The 20484-nt window shown below is 39.7% G+C and overlaps 1 protein-coding gene across 3 annotated transcripts in view; it reads left to right on the top strand.

The window, feature by feature from the left end:
* Positions 1-683: 683 nt before the first annotated feature.
* dicer1 (dicer 1, ribonuclease type III) overlaps positions 684-20484 on the top strand; it is a 43589-nt gene continuing 23788 nt past the window's right edge. Inside the window, exons 1-16 of one of the 3 annotated variants that reach the window (XM_040138064.1) lie at positions 684-826; positions 7783-7829; positions 8174-8281; positions 8960-9160; positions 9363-9525; positions 9682-9812; positions 10612-10746; positions 10890-11050; positions 12476-12644; positions 15141-15613; positions 16528-16660; positions 17709-17951; positions 18140-18294; positions 19344-19476; positions 19690-19765; positions 19880-20019. In XM_040138064.1, coding sequence (XP_039993998.1) covers positions 9047-9160; positions 9363-9525; positions 9682-9812; positions 10612-10746; positions 10890-11050; positions 12476-12644; positions 15141-15613; positions 16528-16660; positions 17709-17951; positions 18140-18294; positions 19344-19476; positions 19690-19765; positions 19880-20019 — 2226 coding nt within the window. In that variant the 5' untranslated portion in view covers positions 684-826; positions 7783-7829; positions 8174-8281; positions 8960-9046. Of the gene's footprint in view, positions 827-7782; positions 7830-8173; positions 8282-8959; positions 9161-9362; positions 9526-9681; positions 9813-10611; positions 10747-10889; positions 11051-12475; positions 12645-15140; positions 15614-16527; positions 16661-17708; positions 17952-18139; positions 18295-19343; positions 19477-19689; positions 19766-19879; positions 20020-20484 lie in introns of those variants that run through there. The other 2 variants (XM_040138065.1, XM_040138066.1) reach the window with 2 other exon arrangements.

Below are 20484 nucleotides of genomic sequence, written 5' to 3' on the forward strand. Positions count from 1 at the left end.
CGGATGGGTTTGTACACTGCACTGCTGCCACATGATTGGCTGATTGGATAACGGCATGAACATGCAGATGTGTTCCTAATAAAGTGCTTGGTGAGTGTAAATTTGCACAATGCATAAAGCATTGCGCACAATTCATGTAAATGGCCTAAGTAGACCTATTGTAAGGTGCTATATAGCGTTTGAATGTCCTTTCCATAAGTTTTTGCTTTATGTACTTGGTACGCATAGTTTTCTACTGATCTACCTCTTGTAGGTGTCTTGACTGTTTCTTGTACTCCTTTAACATGTGGTTTCTTAATCAATTGATTTATTAATAAAGTCCATAATAACAACATTGGTATATATCTTATTTTAATGTGAGATTATTATTGAAATATTTCAAGTATTCCTGCACCTTAATGTTTCGTCATTGATGTCAAAAGCAATGCAAATTAAAAAAAATTGCGCACTGTCACGTTCAGCAAGTACAGCTTCTAAAATTTGACTGGCTGCTCCAAAAACATTCAAGTGCGTAACCAAACTCTTACAACTGTTTCTTTCCGTGGTCCCTCAAATGAGGCCAGTGACAGAGACTCCAGGCTTCCAGCACATTACGGGGGACAGGGATTCTAGTTCACTAAACTAGACTGGAGTGTAAGAGTACAACCGGTAGTTACGTAGTTTACGTTAGTATTTCGGCGTAGCAGAGGCCCAGGTGAAAGGAAGTGATCCCACGGTGGACGAATAGCCACCAAATCGGGACAGCAGGGTGAATGGAAGTCAGGATATCAAACGAATGATTTCAAGCCTTTTTAGTCAAGAAGATTCATCGAAAAACATACATCGGGTGAGATTATGTGCCGAATTGTATGATTCGTCTCTCTGGACTACTCTTTTGGATGTGTTGGCCTTGCTAGCTATTAGCTAGCTAGCTTTCTGGCTGGCTGACATGTTGATGGTGCATGGTGGCTGCAGTTACTGTTCAGGCGTTGTGTTGCATTACACGCTGTAAATTTTGGGTGAAGCCATGTTTCAGTTTAGCTCTATAAATCACACAGTCGGGACCAACCAGGCACACTCAGACGTACATGCCTTTGGCCATTAAAATAGCCGGGTAAATAACTGGTTCCGGACAGGCGCGATCCCTTTGATTTAACATTCGCTAGGCTTGCTAGGTAGGGGGACCCTGTTGAGCGCTGCAAGAAGGTTTCCATTGCAGTTTAGCGAGTCTTTGCCAAGTCGATAACGCTATGTAAGAGGCTAACAGACTATTAGAGACATTGCTTACTTTATTTGTTCCAAGTCTGTCTTTACAACATATCATCAGCAAAGCTAACGTAACACAAATAAGATAATCTATCATTAACTTGTTTGTCAATGTTAGCTAACGTCACGAATTACACTCTTACATCAGTTATCAGGCCTAGGACCTTGAAAGGCTTTATTGTAAATATAATTTAAAGAAAGCATTTCCATATATTTACTCAAAATTATTTTATGGTCTTTTATTTTCATTCGGCCAACTAGTTTTCTATTAATGCTTGGCACAAATTGAGCTTCTTAGTCGCTAACTAGCTAGCTAACGTTAGTCAGCATGGTCTCTGCTAGTAACTTCAACTGAATGGTCAAGTGTCCAGCTACCCAGCTAAAGGCTTTTAATTGCCATATATGAGTTCATGCTTATATTTTGAGAGAAGAAGTTGCTAATGTGGTGTAAAAAAGACAGATGAACGTGTGTAATATCTGGTTTAATACTGTGGACTACTGAGAATTTTATCAACTAATATACTTGCTGGAGGTCATACAATGTATGACAGCTACTGGCTATGATGCAGTGAAAATGTATTATTCTGGCTAATGTTCTGAACATGTTCTGCATGTATACCTTACTTGACACAGCTGCCAGAGACACTTTACTGTCTTGGTCCAAAACTGAGAGATAATGGGAGAAGTGTTGGCATGTCAATATGAGCTCACAGGTGTGAAGAATTCAGGAATTTAAGGCTAACGTTGGGATCAAGGTTGCTGAAGCCCCTTTCAGACCAACATTTCTCTTCGTAAATGTTCTTGCTATTTAACAGGTCAATACAAGTCAGACTCAAAGTCCCTCTTCCATTAAAGTTGCTCTGGTAGTTTGTCTACGTAGGACCTAACATTCTTTTAACTCTTCCTACATGGCTTATTACTGCATACAATGCAGTTATATTCATAGGTACAGTATGCATAGTGTTAAGAGCTAAATATCTGAATATGCAAAGTGTGTGTTTTGGTCTAAGCTTCTTAAGATGTAGGCCAAATAATCAATTCTTAAGCAAATCTGTTTGATAAATCATCTTAGAAAACATACCATGCATATGTCAATTCTAGGTTAAAGAACAGATGTTCTCAGATCTTATGTCAGGTGACACAGAAACTCAAATGTGGCTAATGGTTTTGCCACTCTTACTTTGGTGGCATATATCAATTTTTGAGTGGTTTGTTGATTCTTGGTATGCCACTGCTATTCCTACTGTCTTAGGGCCCTGGTAAACAGTAGGTCCCTAATGTTTCAATGACAGATAATACTTCTCACCAGTATATATGATTCTTATTGACATATGCCACTGGTGACAATGATATGCTGCTGTGGGATATAGAAACAGTATGCCACTTGCTACCTTCATATACACGTGTTGCGCTACACTTGTTTTAATGTCAAATGCTTTATTCTAATTAGAATACTGCCCAGCTAATTAGAGCTCGGCAGTAAGGTCTAAAATTTATATCGTGGTATAATTTGAGGCACAGACAGCAATGGCATATATCACAGTATATTCGTTTTTCTTAAAACCACTACAACCACTGTTGTCTGACATCATTTCTCGTCTGACTTTTTATACCTGAACCAAGTTCATATAATGGAAGTTGCACTTGCATTTTATACCAACTCCTCCTCCTCTTCGTTGTGTGCAGCACTTTCAGCCATTTATTTGTTTCGAAACAAAGCAGCATGGGCTCTCACGTTTTCAGCTTCATTGTGGCTTGGTATTGATTCTACAAGTCTCTGTAACTTTACTGGAGGGATGGAACAGCATTCTTCCAAAAGATATTTCCTCATTTGGTGTTTTGATGATGGTGGTGGAGAGCGCTGTCTAACACGTGAGTCCAAAATCTCCCACAGGTGTTCAATTTGGTTGAGATCTGGTGACTGCAAAGGCCATAGCTTATGATCCACATCATATTCATAATCATCAAACCATTCAGTGACCCCTTGTACCCTATGGATGGGGGCATTGTCATCCTGTTTTTCCACTGATTTTTCAGATTTTTTCTTTAATTTGTAACCAGTCTGTCACATTGGCTTATAGCTAGTGTTAACGGTCAATACTTTGTCCGGTGCAAACTAAATGCTTACCATACAGGGATAATATGTTATGTTAAGGAACTGCTAGCCTAGATACCAAAAAACTACAGTGCTTACCAAATCAATGACAGATGTCTATCATATAGGTTGATAGGTTGTTGGTTCATTTTTACTGGAGATGATAGGTTTTGCTCTGTGTTTTATTGCTTCTCTTTACCTGCCCAGGGCCTACAAATGGAAATTAGCTATTAGCTAAATTTGGTACGAAGCATCTTTTTTTTCTTTGTTGATTAATCTGTTCATGTATTTTAACAATTTCAAGTAGCACCAGGCATTGGCACATGCACTTAGGTACATGAGTATTTGGACAGTGACAATTTTCATAGTTTTACCTCTGTACACCCCCAAAATAAACTTGAAACAAAGCCATCAAGATGTGATTGAAGTGTAGACTTTCAGCTTTAACTCAAGGAATTTAACAAAATTACCCATTTAGTGATTACAGTCATCTTTATACATAGTCCCTCCTTTTCAGAGCCTCAAAAGTAATTTGACAAACCAACATAATTATAAATGAGGATTATTCTTTAATACTTGGATGAAAATCCTTTGCAGTCAATGACTGCCTGAAGTCTGCAACCAATGGACATCACCAAATGCTTAGTTTATTCCCTTGAGATGCTTTGCCACCTTCAGTTGCTGCTTGTTTGTCAGTCTTTCTGCCCTCAGTTTTGTCTTCAGTAAGTGAAAAGCCTGCTAATTTGGATTTAGGTCAGGTGACTGACTTGACCATTGAAGAATATTCCATTTCCCTGCCTTGAGAAGCTCTTGGGTTGCTTTTGCAGTGTATTTTGGGTCATTATCTATCTGTACTGTGAAGAACCATCTAATCTGGCCTATCTATTCTTGAGTGTTACCAGTGTTTTTGCACCTTGTGGTAAATTCTCTGTATTTACATTCATGAAGGCGTCTCTTGATTGTAGGCGTTGACATTGATACGCTTGCCTCCACAAGAGTGGTCTTCACCAAGGAAAGAATTCTACAATCATCACTTTATTTGTCTTTATATGGTCTTCCAGAGCTTTTGGTGTTGCTGAGTTCACCAGTGCATTCCTTCTTTTTAAGAATGGAACAGATTGTTGATTTGGCCACTCCTTAAGTGTCTGCTATCTGTCTGATAGGTTTGTTTTGTTTTTCAGTCTAATGATGGCCTCCTTCATTTGTATTGAACCCTCTTTGGACCACATATTGAGAGTTCCCATGAACAGCTACCAAATACAAATTCAACAACTGGAATCAACTCCAGACCCTTTTATTGACCTAATTTGTCATGAAATAACAAGGGAACATGCTAAACCTGGCCATGAAACTGATTCCCAGTCAATTGTCAAATAACTTTTGAGCCACTGAAAATGAGGGACTATGTATAAAAATGGCTGTGATTCCTAAACGGTTAATGCAAGATTTTGGTTAAACCTCTTGAATTAAAGTTGAATGTCTACGCTTCAATCACATCTTGATGGTGTCGTTCCCAACAGTGGAATAGGTTAATGTTAAAAATCGGCACTTGCAGGAGGTAAGTGGGGAAAACATACCGTATGTGTCATATGCCCATAGAACAGCAGCAACATACCAATATCAACAGTGATATGCCACTCAGAATTGGCTTATGACACTAATGCAAGAGTGGCATACGATCAGCCACTTTGTGATCTCGGTGAAGCTTGATTTCTGAAGATGTTTTTATTTGAGGATTTTTGTCTTTATTGGGCTATGGGAGCAACCAAAGCCACTTATGAAATACCATATATTAGATTATTGGCCAAGTTGCCCTATATTTTGAAATTTTTATCAGCAGCTGCTTACAGGATGAAAATCCAGCGACATGCTTAAATTACATGATAAACGCGATGTAAGCAAAATAGGATATAAAGAGAGCCAAAACTCAAATTAACATCCAGTCTATTTTTCCTAGTTTTCGTCTAGTGTCTAGGGCAGTTTTACACTTTGTAAAATAGACAGCAGAATTCTCAAGAAGAATTAATCAAAGTACAGTAGCTGGGATGTGCTGATCCAGGGAGCAAATGTGTTAAAATTGGATAGTGGTATATCTTGACACAGTTATGCATTTCAAGCTGTGAGGACACATGTCGATGCTGACTGCTGTGTGGGCTTACATAGAAAATAAAAGTTGCAGGTCATTTTTACACACATTGTGTGCCACCGGTGTGTGTTGCCCTTCGGACAACACTTAGTGGGGTTACTGAACAAAATACTTTACTATTTGGGGTTACTAGTGGGGTTACAGTTATGTTATAATGTTGCTCTGCTGAATCTGGCACAGTGGACCTTGAATCTGTGCTGGGCACAATGAAATCAGATTATCAAAGCAATCTGGGGTGAAAGATACTGCCCAGTGTCAGAGAGCTCTATCTCAGCCGCAGGTCATGGCTCCTCCAGCAGTAGAATGACCCAAAACATCCATCTAAAAGCACCAAGAATGGATGAGACTCATTTTTGTACAATAAAAATGAACATTTTTGCTTTATGAATTCTCAAGTTATGAGCATTACAGGTCAAATATAAATTCTAATACCTAGAGAAATAATGAAGCACAGATGTTTTGCTTGCACAAATGTGAGCAAACTATGTAGAAATGAATGAAACCAATTTGGAGTCATATGGAAATTAATGGGGTGCAGACATAATAGGCCTATGTGTAAAATTTAAATATTTCTCAAAAATGGTTTGAACACAATTTTTTATTTTATGTGGACAGATGTGCAAAAATGAACTGAAATAGTCTTATTCATATCCCGATCACATGGGTTGCGGACCTCAGGGAGGGAACCTGAGTAATTAATGCTAAATGTGCAGTTATTATGACAGTGGACGAAATAGGTTGCACAATGTTGTTAATGCGTAGCCTAACCGGATGAACTAGTAACCATTTAGCTTGACTTATAATAGTCAGTTGGCCTTAGACATACAGAGAAGTTCACTTTGTTTAACTCACTTCTGGTACTTCTGTTATATTTCTACTGCCTTTTCCAAAGAAGTTAGCTAATTAAATGCACTCACAAGCAGCCTATGTCTGACTGCTAAAGAGTGACATCACTGTGCATGTGTGTGTGTATTTTTTTGTTGCTGTGTGGTAGGGTCCCCTTTGTTTAATACTGCCTGAGTCAGCTGCGTGCACTGAAGAAAGCACTAGTTGCAGTGGTTACATTTTGTTGGGAATATTAATGAACCATGTGAAGTTTCATCAGTGGCGCTCATAATTCAGCACTCATGAATGTTTTTATATAACAGTAATAGTGCGGGAAAAGGCTTTCTGTGATGATATGATGTGCCAGAGGTTTAACATCAGTAGAGCTGAACAAATTGTTTGATTAATCAATTCATTGATTGACAGAGAATAATCAGTAACCATTTTGATAAGTGATTCATCATTAAGCCATTTCTCACAACATTCTCAGGTTCCAGCCTCTCAAGTGACCAGATTTTTTACTTAATCATATATCATTATAAACTGAATATGTACTTTTGACAACAGTTAAAGATCCTGACATCTTGTAATCTGTGATGTTATGATGGGTAATTTTTGTACTTTTGAATGTCCTTTGACATTATATAGACTAAACGATTAATCTTAAGAAAAATAATCCTCAGATCGATAATGAAATTGTTAGTTGCAGCTCTACTCTTAAGTCTTAATTAACTTCTCATACCATTCCTCGCAACACTTTAAAAACTGATTGATCAATAAGTGACAGTTACATACTACAAAAGTACCCTCACAGAACTTTACCTTTTTTGTGTTACGTCGACTAATGAAATGTACAAATTGTAATAAAAATAAAACTGCAGCATATAAACACATTTTCACCAACTTGGCCAAAATAATGTTACATATGCAGCTCTAAAGGGGCAATAGACGGAGGTGGACTTCATCACATCACAGGCTACATTGAAGTCCACAGTTGTGTTAAACCAAACTTAGTTTGTAGTGGTGTTGTACTGTTGTTCTGTTCTGGTTTGAAACACCTCTTTGGCACTAAATGTCAGAGAACTCACCTCAGAGCTGTTGAACTTAATTTTTGGCACATAACAAATATTCAGGTTAGATTTGATTAACTCCTTGAATGAAACTCCATAGATAGCATCAAGGTGTATTATATTTTAAATCAAAAGCAAATAGGAGCTGTCCCATTAATATAAAGACTTCTGCTTGCTGCACAGAGCTGACTGTTCGGATTGGTTACAGCTGTGGGGCTTAGCAGTCTTCACAGTAGAGTTGTGTGGTCTGGTTGTGATTTTGGGTTATGTCAAAAATGTGTTGAAAAGTTTGTCTTACTCTGGATGGATCTTTCTTCCCTCTCCTCTGTGTAACTCCATCAGCATCTGGCAACCAACAACACCTTACCATTCTCATTTTTCTCTGTTTTTATTTTTACAAGGCAGGAGGATCCAGTCACAGTTCCTGCCACTTCCCATTTGTGCAGAGGTAAGATGCTTTACTTTTGAGCGTAACAGTATTAAAATAGTATAATAATCAGCACATTGGTAACAGAAGCAGTCTCTATCTTGAATGTTTCCTCTACATGTTATATTCATGGTCAATAAAGTGATTCTGGTTTAAGTTCTTATTTTTTAAAAGGTAATTCAGAATCGCAAATCATGCATTTATTACCACTTGCTAGAGCCGAAATAACTTTTTATTGTCATTTATTAGACCAGAATTTAATTTAGGTTAATACACATTATATAGATTTGTTAGAGACTTCTATATGTCTGTGCTATATCTTAAATGTATGATAGTAACAATGCTCTGTGTTTTTGGTTTTTCAGGTCTATTGTAACTTAAATGTGGGGGGGCATCAGGAGTTGATAAAGAAATAATTTATCATGAAGCCCAGATTAAGCTTCTGCTTATCCAGAAAGTCTCAATTACTACCTGTAAGTATATTTTCTAAGAAATCATTCTACTAACATTATTACAGCCTATCCTCCCAAATCATTATCCCTTTCTCTCAAGGTCTAAACAAGCTGTTCTGAAGCTCTTAACAAGCTATTCCGAAGCACTAAATAATAATTTTCAAGCTTTAAACAAGCTCCAAATTCTCTAGCTCTTAACAAGTTCCTAACAAGCTGTTGTCAAACTCTAAAGAGGCTGTGATATCTTGTCTAACTCCAAAATAAGCTGGTGCTAAGCTCTAAACAAACTGTTGTCATGTTCTAAACAAGCTGTTCTCAAGCTCTCCTCAAACTTGAAAAAAGCTGTTGTCATGTTGTAAACAAATTGTTCTTAAGCTGTAAAGAGGCTTCAAACTAGCTGGTGAAGTGTAACATCAATTAAAAGACGCTTTCTAGTCAAAGCAGGATACTCTTAAACCAGTGAAAGGCCGTTGTGCACTGGACTAGTTCACTCGGTAAAACAACATTGTCCCGGGCATTGTCTACAATCACTTACTTATGCCAGAAACTCTGTCATTGGTAGGCCTGATATGTCTCTTTTCACCCATGGCTGTGCTGATGTGGTATTTCAACTTTCTGAATAGTGAGTTATACAAACTATCAACTGTTGTATATGTTGCCTGTTGTAAATTAACGCGGTATCCTCATATCCCTTGCCAGTGAACTTCTGAAAGGAAGAAGATAATGAAATGAGATAAAGTGGACGACTGGAGGAGCCCAGCCCCCTTACCTCCACCTCTTTGAAGCATGGCAGGCTTACAGCTTGTCACCCCTGCTACTTCACCCATGGGGCCTTTCTTTGGTCTGCCATGGCAGCAGGAGGCTATTCATGATAACATCTATACACCTAGGAAATATCAGGCAAGGAGGCTTCCATCCACACAAATGTGTTTACTAGCTGCTTGATGCATTATATATAAGCAGCATGTCAGTAATTTGGCATAAAAAAAATCGCAAGAGCTATTCATTGCTGTTCTTTTGTTTTCATTGATTCGTATTGCGTTTGTCTTTGACACTTTGCTTTATCAGTTCATTTACTGTGAACCTGATCCTTCCTCCACAGGTAGAACTTCTTGAAGCAGCTCTTGAACATAATACTATTGTCTGCTTGAATACTGGCTCAGGGAAGACCTTTATTGCAGTACTTCTAACGAAAGAGCTCTCCCACCAAATCCGTGGACATTACCAAGGAAATGCGAAGAGGACTGTTTTTCTGGTGAACACAGGTATTGGCAATACGTAATGCCTGCTATTGTTTTGGATGTGCCACAGAATTCTCCATCTGCTTTATTCCTTATAGTTTGTTTTCAGAACTATAAAATAAACTTTAAAAATGGCATTATTTTAAGTAGTTTACTGTATCTCTGGTCTACATTTTCCAGCTTCGTCTGTAGTTCAGCAAGCAGCTGCAGTCAGGACTCACTCTGACCTCCAGGTGGGAGAGTACACAGATTTGGGGGAAACCTCAGCATGGACTGACCAACAGTGGAGTCAAGAGATAATCGAGAATCAGGTGTGCCTTTTTATTGCTTGTCCTAGTAAGTTTAGACAGGTATGACACCCGTTCTCTGTCTCTGTATTGTGACTGTCTTATAGTACTTTCCCGGGTTAAAGAATAGGCCTAGGTGATTCCTCAACATAGGTGGCCTTTTTATTCATACAGTGTACTTAGAATTATGAAAAAATGTTCCTCCTCCCAGTTGCACCACAGTCAGGTGCACCATGTGGCATCTACCTAAGACTGCGTTTCAATTTTCTCTTAACTTGTCAGATTTTATGTTTCATTAATATGTTTCATTAACTATGACTTTTATGTTACATCCTCAATATCTGTGATGTGACAATGCCCCAGGTTTCATCAAAGAAAAACAAGAAGTATCCACTGTAATCCTAGTTCCTATAAAATAAAATAAAATAAAATAAAATAAAATAAAATAAAATAAATAACAAAATATAGAATAATCAGGATACTACAGCGTGGAGCTCCCCTCCAGCAGAGTCAGGTATGGTTCTGGAGTTGAATGGCTGATCCCACAAGCCCTCAGATCAGGAGCAGAAGCAGCATAAATGAAAGTGGGTGGTAAAGAAAACATGGCAGAGCAGTGTACATAAGGTTACAGTCAAATCGTCGACTGAGAACATGAGGTTTAACTGAGGACTGATGATTCAAATAGCTGACTTTTAGCGTGCAGCCTCAGTTGTTTGCACCTTCATTAAAAGTGTCTCTCCATAGCTGGACTGAATCATGCTTTTGTCACTGTCGACAGTAATACTCTTTTCTCTACTGTCGTTCTCAACTTTATCTCATACAGGTGCTGGTCATGACCTGCCATATATTCCTGCTTGTTCTGAGGAATAGAATCTTACCGTTATCTAAAATCAACTTGGTGGTTTTTGATGATTGTCACCTTGCCATCACAGACCACCCCTATTGTGAGATAATGAAGGTGAGATTGTGGTCTCAAAGGAAAATTCATGTCTTTTTTTTTTTTTTTTGCAGAAATGGCAAACAATCATGCAAGTGAATTGTGAATAACCTAGCGCGCTCTCTCTCTCTCCTCTCTTTCTCTCTCTCTCTCTCTCTCTGCAGCTGTTTGAAGGCTGTTCATGCAGTCCTCGTATCCTGGGTCTCACAGCCTCCATTCTGAATGGAAAATGTGACCCGTCAGAACTGGAGCAGAAGATCCAGAATCTGGAGAGAATCCTGAAGAGCAATGCTGAAACTGCCACTGACCTTGTGGTCCTGGACAGGTACTATAAGCCAATGTACACCCACTGAGCACTTTATTAGGAACAACAGAGTAATACTGAGCAGGGCCTCCTTTTGGTCTCAAAATAGCCTCAGTTCTTCGTAGCGTAGATTCCACAAGATGTTGGAAACTTTCCTTTGAGATTGTGGTCCATGTTGACATGATTGTATCACATCATTTCTGGAGATTTACCGGCCGAACATTCATGCTGCTAATCTCCTGTTCTACCACATCTCAAGGGTGTTCTACTGGATTCAGGTCTGGTAACTGCGGGGCGGGGGGCGGGGGCACGGGCACGGGCACTGAAGTTCACTGAAGTTCACTGAACTCATTGTCACGTTAGTGAAACCAGTTTGAGACGACTTTTGCTTTGTGACATGGTGCATTATCATCCTGGAAATAGCCATTAGAAGATGGTAAACTGTGGTTATAAAGAGATGCAAATGGTCAGCAACAATACTCAGACCAGCTGTGGCATTCAGACCATGATTTATTGGTATTAAAGGCCCAAAGAGAGCCAAGAAAGCATTCCCCATACCATTACACCACCACCACCAGCATCCTGGACTGTTGACACAAGGCCGGTTGGGTTCATGGATTCATGCTGTTGGCGGCAAATTCTGACCCTATCATCTTCTGCATCAGAAGAAATCCAGATTCATCATACCAGGCCACGTTTTTCCAGTCTTCAACTGTCCAGTTTTGATGAGCCTGTACCCACTGCAGCCTCGGATTTCTGTTCTTGGCTGACAGGAGTGGAACCCGCCATGGTTTTCTGCTGTTGCAGCCCAAGAGTGGTTATCTGAGTTACTGTAGCCTTTCTGTCAGCTCCAACCAGAGTTCATCAACAGGGCAGTTTCTGTCCACAGAACTGCTGCTTATAGAATGGTTCATGTTTTTCACACCATTCTGAGTAAACCTCTAGAGACTATTGTGTGTGAAAATCCCAGGAGATCAGCAGTTTCAGATATACTCAAACCAGCCCCTCAGGGACAACAACAACCACACCACGGTCAAAGTCACTGAGATCACATTTTTCCCCATTCTGATGTTTGATGTGAACATTACTTGAAGCTCCTGACCTGTATCTGGATGGTTTTATACGCCGCACTGCTGCCACATGGTTGGCTAATCTGATAATTTCCTGAATAAGATAACTGCCTCTAATAAAGTGCTCGGTGAGTGTATAACACTTGTACCAGTGGTGAGGAGTTGTATCTATGGCTAAATGTGAGCAAAGATTTGTGAGTTACAACTTAACATCACGGCAAGCGATTTCACTGATTACAGTTCATTCAACGAAGAACTAGTTTGTAAAATCACCTGATGAATGAAATACATTGAGACCTGCAACCCAGTAACAATGTCTAACACTGTAGGCATATGCTGCAATCTAACCTGTCCTGGGTATACCCACCTGTTTCAGATACGCCTCTCAGCCCAGAGAAGTGGTGCTGGACTGCGGCCCCTACGTTGATAAGAGTGGCCTCTCCTCCCGTCTGCAGGTGGAGCTGGACGAAGCTCTCCATTTCCTGAATGACTGCAACATATCTGTTGCCAAGGAGGAACGTGATCCCACATTCATCTCCAAACAGGTCAGAGGAATATACCACAGTGTTCATACTTTAAGATATATCAGCCTTATTAATGTTTACAGATTGCATCATGCCATATCAGAGCCGTGTTTAGTTAGTGCAAATGCAATTCGGACATTTCCTGCTGCTGTTAGCAGAACTTTGTTAGCGTTGCTGTTTGTCAGTAAGTCTACATAACGAGACATGGACACATTCCAAGGGCTCCCCCAGAAAACTTGTTTGACCCAGCTGCACTTCGTCAACCGGAGGCTGCGCTAACTCGGTTGAGTTGCAAGTGTTAGCAGTCTCTTTCTCATTGCCATCACCGACAGTATTTGGCCGCCTGAAAAAAATCTCTAAGGTTTTTTGGGCTTTGACCTCTCCTGCTTGACATAATCCCGAAAAGTCACAAAGAAACTATCTGTGTTACTGACTGTCACTCTGTGCACAATGAGAGTAAAGAACACTGATCTCAGACCTGCTTTTGTGTTCACGTTATAAGCAACAGTTGTCACTGGTGACCAACTATTATGTCTATGTTTCAGCCTAGCTGCCATACTGTAACTTTGGTTCAAAAACATCTTAAAAATACATTTGCCAATGCTTAGGCCCAGCAGGCCACCGGGTTTGCAAGACACTTGGGCAAACCCTGTATTCAGCATGATTTGATCAGTGCATCAGTTAGAAATGTTGCATGGAGGACTGTTTAAAACCAGAAAAGGCCACAGTGAGCTTTCAGATAAAGAACTACCGATGACAGGCTCCACTGCGGTTTGTGAGAACCAGCACAACTCCTATATGTCATCAATGTTTTACCTTGCTGTGCTGTTTTCGGATGATTGTGATGATCATATGACCATTATGTGATCAACATAATCGCATTATCAAGAAGGAGAGATGGCTGAGAAACAGTCAAAGAGGAAAATGTCAGAAGAACAAAAAATGAAAAAGAAGTGCTGTGATCTGGCAAAGGCAAGACGGATGCGGAAGTTGCTCTGTTTCTGACACCTTGACAGGTGTCTAAAATACTAGTCTTGCTGTGTCACACAGAGTCAATAGGTCTGTATATTGTTTTATCCCATTTGCTAATGTTTGTGATAGCTGATCCCAACTGGTTAGTTAACAAGCAAGTACTTGTGATACATTTGTGTGTCCAGTAATGTGAAATTATTTCCCCATGGACATTCAGTTTACATTCTAGTTTACCAAGATATATGGTGTTGCTAACCCACAACCTAGCTAACATTACTTATAGTACTTGCTCTCTAGCATGGTATTTGTCTGTAAACAAGAGAAGGGTTTTATAACCATAAAGACCAAAGAACGCATGTTACTAATACAGTGGGATTATTTGGATTGATGCATAATTCCAAATGCTATGCCAGGTAATGTTACCTTCCTTGTTAGTTTAGCTACACACCCACAGTCCTCTGTCACTGTAGTTTTGTAAAAACAAGCTAAACAACTAACTCTTGCTAGTTTTTACACTGTTATGTTTTTGATGTTTGTGTGCATATAGTTTGTTCGATGATGTTTTATATTATAATGCTTGCTTTGCTTCAGCTATGAGAAAGAGGATCTACTTCCATGCCGTATAAGATGCTCTGGATTCTACCATATGTCTCTTTTAGTTTAGCCCAGTTATTAGAGTCGTTGCCTTGGCAATGCGCTTCCATGAATTAAGGGGGTGGAGCTTCTGAAGGAGCACTGAAGGGTGTATTTGTTGTGCTGTTGAGTTCAAATATCAACAGTCTTTCTCAAGAATTGCTTACCCCTACTTTTAATATAACAGGTTCAAATTGATACCAGGTATGTTGCATGCAAAGACAAATGAGCTGGCATTTAAAAACCTTTACCAGTTAACGAGCTAATTAACTTAATTAAGAGGAGACTGGTTTTTGTTGAACCCTATAACTCAAGAAAGAACAACACATAGTAGACACTTCATACTTACACAACGAGTACCCCATATGAAGTAGACAATATGATTCCATTTTGGAGTACCTTGCTTCTTAAATTTGCATTCTAATGGGGAAATATATTTTTTTTAAACTTTTGTTTGTATTCTGGAAGACAAACTGCTAGAAATGTGAGCATACTGTACATGTACTTTTGTCAGATTGGGATTATGGTGGGATATAAGGCAAGCTCCTCTTGTGCAACTCATATGACTAGTTGTTCTAATCTTGATACTACTGGCAGTCACTGCCTTAGTACTGTGTGAATTAATGCATTAGAGAAGTTGTAGCAGCCTCAAGATTTGTTCCTGAGTCAGTGATGCTTTGACAGTCCCTGAGATATCAAAAACTACTACACCTAGACCAAGGACTTTTCAGTGTGCAGGCCCTATAGCCCAGTAGCTAAATTTAGACCTGAATTCCTTCAGGTAAAGTTTGAGAGTTAATAGAGAGGTTCTTGAAAAGGTTCCTGAGGATAAAAGTGAGGGAAAAGTAAGCACATCTGTAGAACAACGATAAATAATCAAACTGCTGTTTACACTGTTCCTTTCCCTTCCAGGTCCTGAGTGACTGCCGGGCTGTGCTGCAGGTGCTGGGCCCCTGGTGTGCAGATAAGGCAGCGGGCATCATGGTGCGGGAGCTCCAGAAATACATTAAACATGAGCAAGAAGAGCTCAACCGTAAGTTCCTGCTCTTCACCGACACCATCCTGCGCAAAGTGCATGCTCTTTGCGAGGAGCACTTCTCCCCTGCCTCACTGGACCTCAAGTTTGTCACCCCCAAGGTCCTCCGGCTGCTTGAAATTCTGCACGAATACAAGCCCTTTGAGCGGCAGCAGTTTGAAAGCGTGGAGTGGTACAACAACCGTAACCAGGACAACTATGTGTCCTGGAGCGACTCAGAAGATGAAGATGAGGATGAAGAGGTGGAGGCCAAAGAGAGGCCTGAAGCCAACTTTCCTTCACCGTTCACCAACATCCTGTGTGGAATCATCTTTGTGGAGAGGCGTTACACAGCTGTTGTCCTCAATCGGTAAGGTTATGTCTTCACTGTTGTTTGTACTCTGGTACAAGCAAGTTGTAAGCTGCACTTTCAGGGTTCAGACACATTTTGGCCAATGAAAATCCATGACTTTTTAATGACTTTCAACCAATTTTAATGACCGTAATGCATGAAAGGTATGTATAATAAATTAACCACAGTAATTCCCAAGTGCATTCGTGTACAGCAGGAATTTGTTATAATTCAGTATGTCTTATATAATGTCTTATCAACCATTAATTAAAGTGTGAAGCTTCTTAAACTCTTACGGTTAACATTGGACCTGTGGTGTGAACATGACATGCTTTCTCTACCTTGTTACAAAAGCTGAATTTTTTTTCCTTCCAAAACTACAGCATATATTGTCCAGATGTGGCCCGTGGCCTAGAATGGATGTCACTCCAGGCAAGACAACACGCTACTGTAGCCTACACTCTCACTAGGCTACAGAAGTACATTGTCTTGCCTAAAGCTTTTTTTCCATGTTTTTCTCAGGCCCGGAAAACACAATATTCAAATTGCATGGCTTTTCCGGGTTTTTCATGACCATAAAAACTCTGTACTTCATACAGAGTTAAAACTAAAAATCATTCAAACTTTCCTTTTAATATCACGTCGGTACATGGATGTTGCTGGCCTTCAATGTGTAGTAACTGGGTCTTGTCTGTTGTCCCTTTTTAATGATAATGCTGACCTTTTTAAATACACTGTTTATAATAAAGAACTCAAAGGACTTTGCGACACTGTATATGTGTGTGCAGAATATTCTACATAATTTTTTTGGGAATAATGACTATGTTTCTGGGGCTTTTTCACTGTAGCTGAGAGAAACTCTAAAATTTCCCCAGTGTGGTAATAATTGAGACACACACACACACACGCACACACACTGTGTTTCTTCTCAGTCTTATCAAAGAGGCGGGGAAGCAGGACCCAGAGCTGGCTTACATCAGCAGCAACTTCATCACTGGCCACAGCATCGGCAAAAACCAGCCACGGAACAAACAGATGGAGGTGGAGTTCAGGAAGCAAGAGGAGGTACACAGACCACATGGAAATGATTCACTGGCTAGAATAACAACTGTCAATGGTACATTTACTGAGCTGTAACTAATTCACGTTAATGCTGTCAATGACCAAACAACAAACGGAACTCTTGTCTGTTGATTAGTTAATATCACACGCTGCATGTCAGTGTCCGTACATTTTGGTCAGAGATTTTTTTTTATGTGGGAGAAGAAACACCTCTCTATAATTTTTGTCGTTAGAGCTAATTCCTTAAGTTTTCAATCTTTTTTCCCTTCAAAAAAAGATTTTTTTCTACATAAAAAAAATAGGCACTCAGCTCACATCAGTTTCATACAGGTAGGTAAGAATAACAGGTGGCTCCTCAGTTATTGTGTCTAGCTGAATGATAGCAGCCAATGAACAGAGTTGTCTGAATGGCCCATTAAGCTTTTAAGCACATTTAATCAAATAATCCTCACCTACCGGACCCGAGTCTGGCTGGTAAACCCAGTCCTGGCACATGCACACAGCACATTCTTATGCGCATCCCAAATGACAGGCAAACAGAGAGAACTGGCAAAGAGACAGACAGAAATGGTTAAAACTTTATGGATTTTTTGACGATCCACCGATGCGGTGGGGTTTCTCCTAGTGTTCCTAATGGCCAGTCGGACTGAGAGAGGGGTCATCAGTCTAATATCAAATATTGCCAGACGTGACTTAATAGCGTTTTTTCTTTATTACCATATGTCCACTTATGCAGCTAATGTAACTATAATATCTTAATAAATGTGGACTAAACTGAGCAATTGTTCTATAGAAGGCAAGGTAAGTTTACTTGAAATTTGACTTTTGACTTTTGACTTTTCTCTTTTCTCTTTTGTCAAGGTCCTCCCAGGATGAGAAAACAGGCAAATGTAATATTCTATAGTTGTAAGACAAGCTAGTGAGCCAGTGATAAAACAGTGCTCATCAATGGAAGAGTAGAAGGAGGGTGGTCCAATGGGTGCAAGTCAAAGTGTGTCTGCCAGCACTCCCAAGAATGTTATCTAAACCAGTCCCCCTCTTTCTAATACAGGTTCTCCGCAAATTCCGGGCTCATGAAACCAACCTGCTTATTGCCACCAGCATCGTGGAGGAAGGAGTGGATATTCCAAAGTGTAATCTGGTGGTGCGGTTTGACCTGCCTACAGAGTACAGATCCTACGTTCAGTCCAAAGGGAGAGCTCGGGCACCTGTCTCCAACTACATTATGCTGGCTGACAGTGAGAGGACCAAAGCCTTCGAGGAAGATCTCACTACCTACAAGGCCATAGAGAAGGTGGTAACCCTTTCGCTTTTTACGGTTTGATTGAGTGATTAGTCAAGTATTTGAATAATGACAGGAAAAATTTAGAAACTGTCATTCTAAAGTTACTGTCTAATCCCTGTCTTATCAATGTTGTTAGTATAATGGTGGAAAGTGAAGCAGAATGAGGTAGTGATGATAATCGTTTTACTTTTGAGCAGATTTTGAGGAACAAGTGTTCTAAGTCAGTAGAGGTGAGTGAGTTTGAAGTGGAGCAGGTGCTGGATGATGACAACATCCTCCCACCCTATGTGCTTCGATCTGAAGATGGAGGTCCCCGTGTCACCATTAACACAGCCATTGGACACATTAACAGGTATGGTGATGTTTCTTCAAATCCTCGGTTCCAAAGAACATAACATAAGGAAACATTAAAGGGAAGTTATTATGCTTTTCGTTATTTTCCATGATATTTATGTAATGCTACAATGCCGGATGTTCATATTAAAATTGGCTAAAGTTTCAAATAATGAGGTCAACGTATGTAAAAGTATTCCCTGTGAGACAAAAGCTCAGGTGTCAGACGGTTCTTAATGCTAGATTTCAGCGGTTCTTTAAACTTTCACCATGAGCTGACATCAGCAAGTCATGGATATCTTTATACAGTCATCCGCTTCAAGCGTGTTCTCCGAAAACAGTCTACTTGAGAAGTATTATAGGCATTTTAATGTACTCCAGCATACAAATAGACGGTGCTGGTTTACTATAAAGTCATTTGGTGAAAGCAGAATAATATTTTAATGTTAGCTTTTGTATTTCTTGACAGCAGACATTTTCCACTTTAGTCTGCATTTTAGCGCATTTCCCACATGTACACCTATTAACAGGGACATATATAGAAAAATGTTTATATATGGATTGTGATTGAAAGACTAAATCCAACAATATTTCACACAATAAGCAGGTAATGGGCATAATATTTATTAAACAGAAACTCCAACACGTACGGATGGATTTGAGAAGTTGCCATTTTCAATCAATTATGTTCTCTGACTTAGTTTTAGTTACTAGTTACTTAGTTTTACAGTTTTCTTTCAGAACTACACTTGTAAGAGGGTGAAGCGGTGCTCACAAGTGCTGGGTGCATTGCGTATTGACAGGCTTCTGGATTTTTTGCCAATGGATGAGAGTGGGCTTTTAAGGAGGCCTGAGTAAAAATCGCTTGTTTCAGTCAGAAGCTCAACTGAGAGGGTGCATAACAGGCTTTTTGAGATATATAAGGAGTTTTTTTAACTGTGAATCATGCAATGCTACTCTAATCAAGTCCCGGAAAAATAAATATAGAGCTGGAAATGAATGTAATAGGTCCCCTTTAATACGCTTTCAACATAGCATTTTGTAATGTCTTTTTACCCTGGTGCTCAGGTATTGCGCTCGGCTGCCCAGTGACCCATTCACCCACTTGGCACCCAAATGTAAAACTGTGGAGACGCAGGATGGACGCTTCCAGTCCACGCTCTACTTACCCATCAACTCCCCTCTGCGAGTTCCTGTCAAGGTGAGGAAGATGATGATTTACATTTTAAGAATTTTGGTAACACTTACACCCCGAAGCAGGTGTGTGCTGAATATTATTATTATCTGACCATATTTTAACATTTAGATTTCATTGATTTCATCAGCGTACACAAATAAGCCATATTTTGTCCAAAATGAATTTTTATCTCCATTCAGTCTCAATCATTTTATGGATGTGTCACTGTCTTCACAGGGTCCTACAATGACCTGTGCCAGACTAGCAGAGAAAGCAGTTGCACTGGTTTGCTCTGAGAAACTCCACAAAATAGGTAAAACCAGAGTTGAGATTTTGCAATTCATGATTAAGAATATTTCCTGTAGCCTCTATAGAATGTGTCCCTACACATATTTTAGCTTGTTATTCTTGCTTCCTTTCTTCCCAGGTGAGCTTGATGATCACCTGATGCCGGTGGGGAAGGAGACAGTCAAGTATGAGGAGGAGCTAGACCTTCATGATGAGGAGGAGACCAGTGTCCCAGGCCGGCCCGGGTCTACCAAGAGGAGGCAGTGCTACCCTAAAGCCGTAAGAAAGTCATTCTGCTTAAGTCTTACCCATTGCAGTTAGAGTTGCTGAACTGTCCTTGGATGCTGAGAATAAGGAAGTAAAGCGCATTTATGGCAGCAAATCAAATTAAAACCAATATTTATACACCTTTATATCGATAGTTTTTCATGGGCCAAATCCTGAAATACTATTGACTGTCAGACTGACCTTTTGGATGCTGATTTTTATGAGAAATGGGCATTTTGTTGTGTGAAGAATGCAAACTCTTATTGCTGATATACCCTTATTAAAACAATTTCAGCGAAAGAATTGCTATAGTTTTTTTTTTTTTAATTACTAATTGTTCAAAATGCATCATGATATTTAGTAATGTTATAGCAGTACATGGTAAATGGACTCCACTTATATTGTGCTTTCTAGTCTTTTTGACAACTCAAAGCGCTTTACACTACTGCCATCTAAATGTTGAAATGTGGTCAGATA

Source organism: Xiphias gladius, chromosome 10 (assembly GCF_016859285.1).
Source record: "Xiphias gladius isolate SHS-SW01 ecotype Sanya breed wild chromosome 10, ASM1685928v1, whole genome shotgun sequence".
Taxonomy (NCBI): domain Eukaryota; kingdom Metazoa; phylum Chordata; class Actinopteri; order Istiophoriformes; family Xiphiidae; genus Xiphias; species Xiphias gladius.